The 10,659-nt window shown below is 46.3% G+C and overlaps 1 protein-coding gene across 1 annotated transcript in view; it reads left to right on the plus strand.

Moving 5' to 3' along the window:
- Positions 1–10,380, plus strand: part of LOC121542041 (stAR-related lipid transfer protein 13) — a 49,907-nt gene extending 39,527 nt beyond the window's left edge. The window contains 11 exon segments of the mRNA XM_045208227.1: positions 1,563–2,493; positions 2,568–2,691; positions 3,103–3,273; positions 3,416–3,575; positions 3,916–4,114; positions 5,473–5,686; positions 5,880–5,994; positions 6,416–6,664; positions 6,829–7,046; positions 8,346–8,522; positions 8,647–10,380. Of these exon segments, the coding sequence (XP_045064162.1) occupies positions 1,563–2,493; positions 2,568–2,691; positions 3,103–3,273; positions 3,416–3,575; positions 3,916–4,114; positions 5,473–5,686; positions 5,880–5,994; positions 6,416–6,664; positions 6,829–7,046; positions 8,346–8,522; positions 8,647–8,764 (2,676 nt within the window). The 3' untranslated portion in view covers positions 8,765–10,380.
- The last annotated feature ends 279 nt before the right edge of the window (positions 10,381–10,659 follow it).

The raw sequence follows: 10,659 nt of genomic DNA on the forward strand, positions 1-10,659 counted from the left end.
TGAATTAACATGTGAGGCAAGACGCAGCCATGATATTTAGCATCAAGTTTAATACACTGAACAAAAATATAAACACAACATGTTAAGTGTTGGTCCCATGTTTCATGAGCTGAATTAAAAGATCCCAGAATTTTTTCATGTGCACAAAAAGCTTATTTTGCTCAAATTTTGTGCACAGATTTGTTTACATCCCTGTTAGTGAGCGTTTCTCCTTTGCCAAGATAATGCATCCACCTGACAGGTGTGGCATATCAAGAAGCTTATCAAACACCATGATCATTACATAGGTGCACCTTGTGCTGGGGACAATAAAAGGCCACTAAAATGTGCAGTTTTGTCACAACACAATGCCACAGATGTCTCAAGTTTTGAGGGAGCGTGCAATTGGCATGCTGAATGCAGGAATATCCACCAAAGCTGTTGCCAGATAACTAAATGTTCATTTCTCTACCATAAGCTGCCTCCAATGTCATTTTAGAGAATTTGGCAGTACGTCCAACCAGCCTCACAACTGCAGACCATGTGTATGGCGTCGTGTGGGTGAGCGGTTTGCTGATGTCAACGTTGTGAACAGAGTGCCCCATGGTGGCGGTGGGGTTATGGTATGGGCAGGCAGGCATAAGCTACGGACAACAAACACATTTGCATTTTATCAATGGCAATTTGAATGCACAGAGATAACGTGACGCATTTTTTTTTAAAGGTATCTGTGACAAACTGGGACCTAAAAGACACCGACTAGGAGCGCCCACAAAATGTTATGTGAGGCAAACAAAAGAAAAACCGAACTTAAAGACAGGAAGAAAACAAAAATGTTGAGCAAAACAAAAATAGGGAAACGCAGAGAAAGTTTTTTATAGAAATCAAATCAGGAACTAAAGGTGTTAACCCTCCACATCTCTCAAGACAACTGGAGCACTGGGCCAGCCTCTCTTAAATAGCACCTGGGTCAGCACAGGTGAACCACCTTCCCACTAACGAGATGGACAAGCCAGCACAGGTGTAACCCATACTGACTAACGAGGTGACACCCATCGGTGCGCCCTACGTTCTAACGTGCTAAAGTCCAACCTCAAAACGTAAATTGAAAAATCAAAGCCTGGAACAACTGATTTCCTATGACTTGTAACTCAGTAAAATCTTTGAAATTGTTGCATGTTCCGTTTATATTTTTTGTCCAGTAATAATAACAGAACGAATTGACGTGCCTTAATGACCCTGCCCCTGATAATGCAACCTGCACATATCAATGTTAATGGTAACCGTAGTAATGCAATAGAATAATTAACCGTGTAGTTCTTTAGGTTAACACACTACAGTAGTGCACTACTTTTGACCAGAGTCCATAGGGCACATATGTAGTGCACTACTTAGTAGGGAATAGGGTGCCATTTGGAACACGGCCTGTGTCTTTGTTTTGTTGATTTTAACGTGTGATTTTATAGATTTTTTATTAATCTTGCTGATGTATTTTATGTGAAGTGACTTTAGGAGTTTTGAAAAGCACAAAATAGATTAAATGTATTATTATTATTATTTTTTTATTTTTTATTTATTACCAGCCTCCAAGAGACATGTCCCACTACAACTCTCTACCAATCAAAAGCAGCCGTCACGGCCAGGGTGGGCGGAGTCCGGCCAAGGCCTTCCTGCGTCGCATGGAGATGATGCGTACCTGGGGGCCGTCCTCCAGGAGGAAGTCAGGAAGTGGACGGGCGCCGCTCGTCATCAGTGGGCCGGTCCTACATGGGGAGGAGCCCCAGGCGCTACAGACACTCCACTGTGTTCCCATCAATCAATCAGAGGACAGTCCTCATCCTCCCCACCAATCAGACGAAAGCTCGTCCCCTATCGCCCACGGCAACGGCAGCAAGGGTGTGAGTTACATGCGTCCCAGTGTGAGGGAGTCTGTCTCCAAGCCTCGGCCTAAAAGAGGAAGTATGTATCTGGAAGACATGGAGCTGCTCTCTGGCGCCCCCCATGGCCGGAGGACTGAAGCACAACAGAGCCCGTTCAGCAGGAACCACTACCGCTCCTACGAGGACCTGCTGGTCCACATCCCCAAGAACCACAAACCAGGCACCTTCCCCAAAGCCCTGTCTATAGAGAGCCTAGCCCCGGCCACTGACCACCAGCACCAGAACCCCTCTCCCTCCCCACTCCACCCCAGCAAAGGCTCCCCCTGGGCTCTGTCCAAGAAGCCCCCCTGTCCTGGAGCTCCGCGGGGCAGCAGGGTCAGTGTGTATGACAATGTCCCCGGGTCTCACCTGTACGCATCCACAGGCGACCTGCTGGATGTGGACCGAGACGATAACCTGTTCCCCCACCTGGATGACATCATCAGTCACATCAGCGGGCTGCAGCAGATTGTTGACCACTGGAGTCGCGGCGTGCTGCCGGAGGGTGGGGCGGGGGATGAGGGGGAGGGAGAGCGGGGTGAGGAGAGGGAGGGAGAGCAGGGTGAGGGGGAGGGAGAGGGGAGGACCACGCCCAGTGAGGGGGAGAGAGATGGGAGGACCACGCCCAGTGAGGGGGAGAGAGATGGGAGGACACGCCAGAGGGGAGAGATGGGAGGACCACGCCCAGTGAGGGGGAGAGAGATGGGGTCTCCCTGAATGACATAGAGTCTACAGGGACCAGAGAGAGGAGAGACTCTGGAGTAGGAGCTTCCCTTACCAGACCACGGTGAGTGTCTGTCTCTCTAATGTAACCTTTATGTACTGTATCCTGGTCAGTCTCTCTGAGATTCTCATTTCTTGTCTTTCATTTCTCTCTCTCTCTCTCTCTCTCTCTCTCTCTCTCTCTCTCTCTCTCTCTCTCTCTCTCTCTCTCTCTCTCTCTCTCTCTCTCTCTGTCTCTCTCTCTCTCTCTCTCTCTCTCTCTCTCTCTCTCTCTCTCTCTCTCTCTCTCTCTCTCTCTCTCTCTCTCTCTCTCTGTCTCTCTCTCTCTCTCTCTCTCTCTCTCTCTCTCTCTCTCTCTCTCTCTCTCTCTCTCTCTCTCTCTCTCTCTCTCTCTCTCTCTCTCTCTCTCTCTCTCTCTCTCTCTCTCTCTCTCTCTCTCTTTCTCTCTCCCCCCCCTCCCTCCCTTCCTTCCTTCCTCCAGTCTGCGGTGGCCGAGCTTCCGCCTCTCTGACCGTCTGCGCCAATCAGGCTCCACACTGCAGATCAGTAGCCAATCAGCAGGCCAGCTCAGCCTGCTCCAGAAGTTCTCTCTGCTCCGACTCACAGCCATCATGGAGAATTACTCCATGTCTAACAAACACGGTTGGACCTGGTGGGTACACGCACACACACACATGAATGCAAGCATGCGCTTGTACACACACACGATCACGATAACACACACACTACACACACACACACACACACACACACACACACACACTCACTCACCTCCTCTACTCTCTCTCTCCCAGGTCTGTCCCTAAGTTTATGAAGCGGATGAAGGTCCCTGACTACAGGGAGAGGAGCGTGTTTGGTGTTCCCCTGATCGTTCACACACAGCGCTGTGGCTACCCCCTACCTCTTTGTCTACAGCAGGCCCTGAGACATCTCACAATGCACTGCCTCGACCAGGTACACACACACACACACACACACACACACACAGTTGCGTAAGTCAGGTGTGAAGTCTCGTATCCGGGCATTGAGACAGTAGTGTAACGCTTTCGCTCTCCTCTCCCCCACTCTCCCTCTCTCCTCTCCCCCACTCTCCCTCTCCCCACTCTCCCTCTCCCCCTCTTTTCATCTACTCCTCTTTCCCTCTACTCCTCTCTCGCTCTCTCCGTCTCTCCCTCTCTCCCTCTCTCCTCTCCCCCACTCTCCCGCTCCCCCTCTTTCCCTCTACTCCTCTTTCCCTCTACTCCTCTTTCCCTCTCTCCCTCTCTCCCTCTCTCCCTCTCTCTCCCTCTCCTAGGTGGGTCTGTTCCGTAAGTCTGGTGTAAAGTCTCGTATCCAGGCGTTGCGACAAGAGTGTGAGTCCAGTCCTGACAGTGTGTGTTACGAGGACCAGTCAGCGTACGACGTAGCAGACATGGTTAAACAGTTCTTCAGAGACCTTCCTGAACCTCTACTGACCAGCAAGCTGGGAGAGACCTTCCTCCATATATACCAGTGTAAGAACACACACACACTGACGCACATGCACACACACTCATGGAAGCACACACACACACACATACACACCCTTGATCCATAAGTTCTCTCTTTCAGCTCAATGCAATTCAAATATTCTTGATTTGTATGACTGATTTTAAGGTGTCCACCCATTCTGCCCAGAGTGGGTGAAAAAGCGCTACAGTGATGACATTTCACTTCCTTGTGTTATAAAATACATTTTACCAAGACGAATATGATTATTCATGTTCTGAATCGTTCAGTGGGGTCTTTCTCTAACATATCATTAACATTATATCCAAAAAGTTGGATTTCGTAACCTAATACATCCGATAATAAGCACCAAGCTCTGTTGACAAAGCGGTGCAGGTTTGTCATAACAACTTTTCAGGATTTTACATTTTGTGGGTCGCAAAAAGCAACATTAGCATGACACGAGCTGAATGAAATGTAAAAGGCTTTGAAAATCAAAATCTTGGTATACGTTCAGTGCTCCGTTGACATTTCACCGAGATATGCTTGTTTTTTTTGGAGAAATCTTTGAAAAATAAAAGGGATTTCGAATTAATATGAAAAGCTTATACTCAAATAAGAAAATACCTCATGTCATGTCTCAAAATCGATATATCAATCTTACCTCCATATTGTTTTATGTCCTGCGGATTGGAGAAGAAAGACGATGAGTTCAACGGGAAAGTGAGCCTGCCAGGTAGCCAGCAGCCTTAATCCAGCCTAGTTGACAAGATGACATTTTCCTGATTTCCTCGGGGTGATCTAGTCACCCTGATTCATGTCCATCATCCTACAAGGGTAAAAACTCCAATAACTTTAGAACAGATTATGATAGAGACCGTTGGTTTTCTTAGAGGAGTATCTAAACAATTGCCATATTTTACCCATTGGTCAAAAGATGCGTTTTGATTGGACACCCTACTGATTTGTATATCCACAATTTTTGAAACACAGAAATCATTGTATGTTCCTAATTCTCCTGCATATTTCCCTCCCTCCCTCCCTCCCTCCCTCCCTCCCTCCCTCCCTCCCTCCCTCCCTCCCTCCCTCCCTCCCTCCCTGCCTGCCTGCCTGCCTGCCTGCCTGCCTGCCTGCCTGCCTGCCTCCTCCCTCCCTCCCTCCCTCCCTCCCTCCCTCCCTCCCTCCCTCTATCTGTCTCATCCTCTCTCTCTGCTCTCTCTCTCTCTCTCTCTCTCTCTCTCTCTCTCTATCTCTCTCTCTCTCTCTCTCTCTCTCTCTCTCTCTCTCTCTCTCTCTCTCTCTCTCTCTCTCTCTCTCTCTCTCTCTCTCTCTCTCTCTCTCTCTCTCTCTCTCTCTCTCTCTCTCTCTCCCTCTCTCCCTGTAGATGTCCCTAAGGAGCAGAGGTTGCAGGCCGTGAGAGCGGCCATCTTGCTTATGTCAGACGAGAACAGGGAAGTGCTCCAGACGCTGCTCTGCTTCCTGTGTGATGTCACTTCCTGTGTAGAGGAGAACCAGATGACCCCTATGAACCTGGCTGTGTGTCTCGGCCCCTCCCTGTTCCACCTCAACATACTGAAGAATGACAACCTGTCCCCCAGGTACACACACACACACACACACACACACACACACACACACATAAATACACAGAACATCTGCTGACCTGTACTGCAATAACAATGTGGTTTAGTTTTAATGTGGCATAACATTCCTCCCACCTGCTCCCCTCTGCAACCATCTCACTAACTCCTTCCCTCTGTCACTAACTCCTCCCCTCCTCTCCTCCTATAGGTCGATCCAGAGGAAGTATGCTACAGGCCAACCGGACCAGAAGGACCTGAGTGAGAACCTTGCTGCCACACAGGGCCTGGCTCACATGATCACTGAGTGCCAGCACCTGTTTGAGGTGAGAAACATCTCATCTTAACATCTCTGTTAAGAAGTATTTCATAGACTAGTTAATACTGCAAGGTGATGACAGTACACTGTAGATCATTTCCCTGACATTCAAGGAGATCGCCTTTGCGGTAAACAATGTGGATGTCGGCTCAAGCATGAATTACATTTGAAAGTCAAGGGTAATGTGCTGTCGGCACATTGCAGTTTGTTTCAATCCTGGCCCTAATTAACCAGTCCTATTGTTACTGTTTGGCTGCGTTTACACAGGCAGACAAATTCAGATTTTTGTTTTTTACTAATTGACCATTTGACCAGTCAGATCAGCTCTTTTGCCAATAATTGGTTAAAAGATCAGAATGTGGCTGCCTGTGTAAACCCAGCCTTAGTAATATACCTCATAGCTGACACAGTTCTCCTGTCGCGTTCAGATCCCACAGGACATGGTGAGCCGGTCCCGTAACTCATACATGGAGGCTGAGTTACTAGCACCCCCTCTGGACGAGCTGTGTAAGACACACGACGAGGCGGAGGAAGAGGAGGAGGAAGAGGAGGAGGAAGGATCCTACCACACACACGTGGAGGTGCTGGTGCAGGGACTACTTAAGGAGGCCAGAGACAGGAGCAAAGGATGGGTGTCCCGGTCCACCACCAACCACACTGAACTGGCCTGCAGAAAGGTGTGCATTACATACTTAACATGTACACAACACACACTCATATGATACACACACCGCATACATATTATAATATTGTATACCTATATTGTAAGCACCTACGCACACACATTCTTCCTAACGCCTGTGTGTGTGTGTGTGTGTGTGTGTGTGTCTCTCTACTCTAGGTGGGTGATGGTAACCCACTGCGGCGGTGGCGTGTGTGTGTGGAGGTGTGTGCCCCACCCAGTGAGGTGTTGGAGAGGCTGCTGAGGCAGCGCCCCCTGTGGCAGACAGACTTACTGCAGGAGAAGGTTCTGGAAACCCTGGACAGACGGACAGACATCTACCAGTACAGCTTGCAGAGCATGGCCCCACACCCCAACACTGACTACGTGGTACTGAGGTCCGTAGAAAAAATCAGTTTCAGACATTTCTCTATCACTCTTTTTCTCTCACTGTCTGTCTGATATGTTCTCTTTGTATCTCTCTCTCTCTCTCCAATTCTCTCTCTCTCTCTCTCTCTCTCTCTCTCCCTCTCTCTCTCTCTATCTCTCTCTCTCTCTCTCTCTCTCTCTCTCCAATTCTCTCTTTCCAATTCTCTCTCTCCAATTCTCTCTCTCTCTCTCTCTCTCTCTCTCTCTCTCCAATTCTCTCTCTCCAATTCTCTCTCTCCAATTCTCTCTCTCTCTCTCTCTCTCTCTCTCTCTCTCTCTCTCTCTCTCTCTCTCTCTCTCTCTCTCTCTCTCTCTCTCTCTCAATTCAATTTAAGGGCTTTATTGGCATGGGAAACATGTGTTAACATTGCCAAAGCAAGGGAAGTAGATAGTAAACAAAAGTGAAATAAACAATACATATTAACAGTAAACATTACACTCAGAAGTTTCAAAAGAATAAAGACATTTCAAATGTCATATTATGTATATATGCAGTGTTGTAACAATGTGCAAATAGTTAAAGTACAAATGGGAAAATAAATAAACGTAAATATGGGTTGTATTTACAATGGTGTTTGTTCTTCACTGGTTGCCCTTTTCTTGTGGCAACATGTCACAAATCTTGCAGCTGTGATGGCACACTGTGGTTTTTCACCCAGTAGATAAGGGAGTTTATCAAAATTGGGTTTGTTTTCGAATTCTTTGTGGATCGCTGTAATCTGAGGGAAATATGTGTCTCTAATATGGTCATACATTTGGCAGGAGGTTAGGAAGTGCAGCTCAGTTTCCACCTCATTTTGTGGGCAGTGTGCACATAGCCTGTCTTCTCTTGAGAGCCAGGTCTGCCTACGGTGGCCTTTCTCAATAGCAAGGCTATGCTCACTGAGTCTGTTCATAGTCAAAGCTTTCCTTAAGTTCTCTCTCTCTCTCTCTCTCTCTCTCTCTCTCTCTTTACCTTCCATCTCTCTCTCTCTCTTTCTCTCTTTCTCTCTCTCTCTCTCTCTCTTTACCTTCCATCTCTCTCTCTCTCTATTTCTCTCTTTCAATTAAATTCAATTCAATTCAATAGACTTTATTGACATGGCAAGTAAAATTACTTACATTGTCAAAGTATACATATAACAAAAGTGGTGGGACCAACAGCAATAATTTCTCTCTCTCTCTCTTTACCTTCCATCTCTCTCTCTCTCGCTCTCTCTCTCTCTCTCTCTCTCTCTCTCTCTCTCTCTCTCTCTCTCTCTCTCTCTCTCTCTCTCTCTCTCTTTCAGGTCGTGGCGTAGCGACATTTCTAAGGGTTGCAGTGTGTTGGTGTGTGTATCAGTGGACCATGATGACAGTCCAGCCATGAAAGCAGTCAGAGGAGTGGTTCTAGAGTCACAGTACCTTCTAGAACCCTACGGAACCGGGAGGTCCAGACTCACACACATCTGCAGAGTCGATCTGAAGTAAGGCTGTGTGTGTCTGTGTGTGCGCACGTGCGTGTGTGTCCCCGTGCGTGTGTGTGTGTAGTAACAGTGTGTTCTACTATTCATAGTACTGACCCATGCTGTATGTTGTTGCTGTGTCCAGGGGCAGGTCTCCAGAGTGGTACAACAAGGTGTTTGGTCACCTGTGTGTTTCTGAGGCCCAGAGGATCCGCTCCTCCTTCCACCCTCCAGACCCCCCAGGCCCCGAGACCAAGATCTGAACCCCAGGATCCAGGGCATGAGGCTGGGCTACACCGCCAGGGAGCACGGCCCCAAGTACCAGAGGACCAGAGAGAAGCTGCTGTAGAACACAGGAGAAAAGGAGGGCTAGAACCTTTGACCTTAGAAGCTTGTACCTAGATTCATGGACCTAGAACCTGGACCAAAAGGGCTAGTTCCATGGAACTAGAACCAGGGAACCGAGGAAGCAGGGGGGAAGACTAGTTGGACCTAGAACTAGGAACCAGGGTTCTGGAACCAGCGACCTAGATCCAGGGAACAACGACTGGTAATCTAAAACTTAGAACCAGGAAATATGGAACAATCTATCAGGGATTCTTAAACTTTTTCAGCTCGACCTAAATGAGAAATTGACTGTCCTCTCGTGACCCAAATCGTCCTCCAACGACCCAAATTAAGAATAAATAGTGTGTAATGATAGATGTATTCTTATAACTCGCGACCCACCTCTCACATGCCCAGGACCCACTTTGGGTGCCGACCCATAGTTTAAGAAACCCTGATCTAAAACTTGGAACCAGAGATTCAGAACAATCTATAATGTAGAACCAGTGACACTGAACAATATTGAACATGGAACAATGGATACGGAGAGATCTAGAACTTTGAACCAGTGACACTGAACAATCTAGAATTTAGAACCAGGAATATGGAATGTTCTAGATTGAACTTGAAGACAGATCTGGGCTCAGATTCACAAAACACTTCTTACGCAAAATCTTAAGAAGCTGCTTAAGAAAAAAAATAAAGTTCATAAGATAGTTCATAAGTGCAATTCCTCAACAATATCTTAAGATTTAATGATTTTCTTACAAACTCCTCAAATATCATTTTTACGAATCTTCTTAAGATGTTTGTTGCTAGGCAACCGATTTAGCTAGCTATCTAGCTAGCAATGGCAATCATGTTAGCATATTTTCTACTGAGATTACTGTTCTAAAACATGTTCTTAGGTTTAATATAATCAATACTGAAACTTTCAGATGAAGTTTGTGAGTGAATTAAACATGTTCAATTGCTTTCATGAGCTTATTCTCTCACTGCCCTGAGTTTAAAACAAGGGTTTATCCATCTTGGAATTAAGAACAAATCCAAAAACCTAATGTTCAGGAATCACATTTCTTCTTAACCTTTTGCTTAAGGAGAAACATAAGAAATAGCGCAATAATATTTCCAATAACCTTTTTGAAGAATAGCAACTTTGACTAACTTTCTTCACAAGTCTATAGTTAAGGAAAAAAATGTCAGTTAAGAAGAAATGTATTCTTGAGAAGGTTTTGTGAATCTGGGCCCTGGTTCCTACAGCTTTTCCCTGCTCTCAGCATCAGCATCACTTTCCTTTTAAACTAATATCATTGTTATTCATATATTATTATTACTATCATCTATATTGTCTGTGTTCATTATATTATCTATTGTATTATTGTTCTTTTAATATTATGACATCATCGTTGTTGTTGTATAATCGTTGTTGTTTGTTATCCTGTTATACAATGTCTAGGACATTTATCCATTTCACTGCTTCTGGGAAGCATGTGTGTGTGTGTGTGTGTGTGTGTGTGTGTGTGTGTGTGTGTGTGTGTGTGTGTGTGTGTGTGTGTGTGTGTGTGTGTGTGTGTGTGTGTGTGTGTGTGTGTGTGTGTGTGTGTGTGTGTGTGTGTGTGTGTGTGTGTGTGTGTGTGTGTATTTAGATAGTCTGTACACACAGTGTAAATAAGTGATGCTCTCTGTACCAGCAGATGAAAATGGCTCTCATTGCCCATCAGGACCTTATCATATTGATATGCTGATGTTTGGGTAATATCACGTGCTAAAGCAATACTGTAACTGTACCTAATATATTGTTTGCTCTAACATGCCGTTACCATGGGGTTAC

The sequence above is a fragment of the Coregonus clupeaformis genome, chromosome 27 (assembly GCF_020615455.1).
Source record: "Coregonus clupeaformis isolate EN_2021a chromosome 27, ASM2061545v1, whole genome shotgun sequence".
Lineage (NCBI taxonomy): Eukaryota > Metazoa > Chordata > Actinopteri > Salmoniformes > Salmonidae > Coregonus > Coregonus clupeaformis.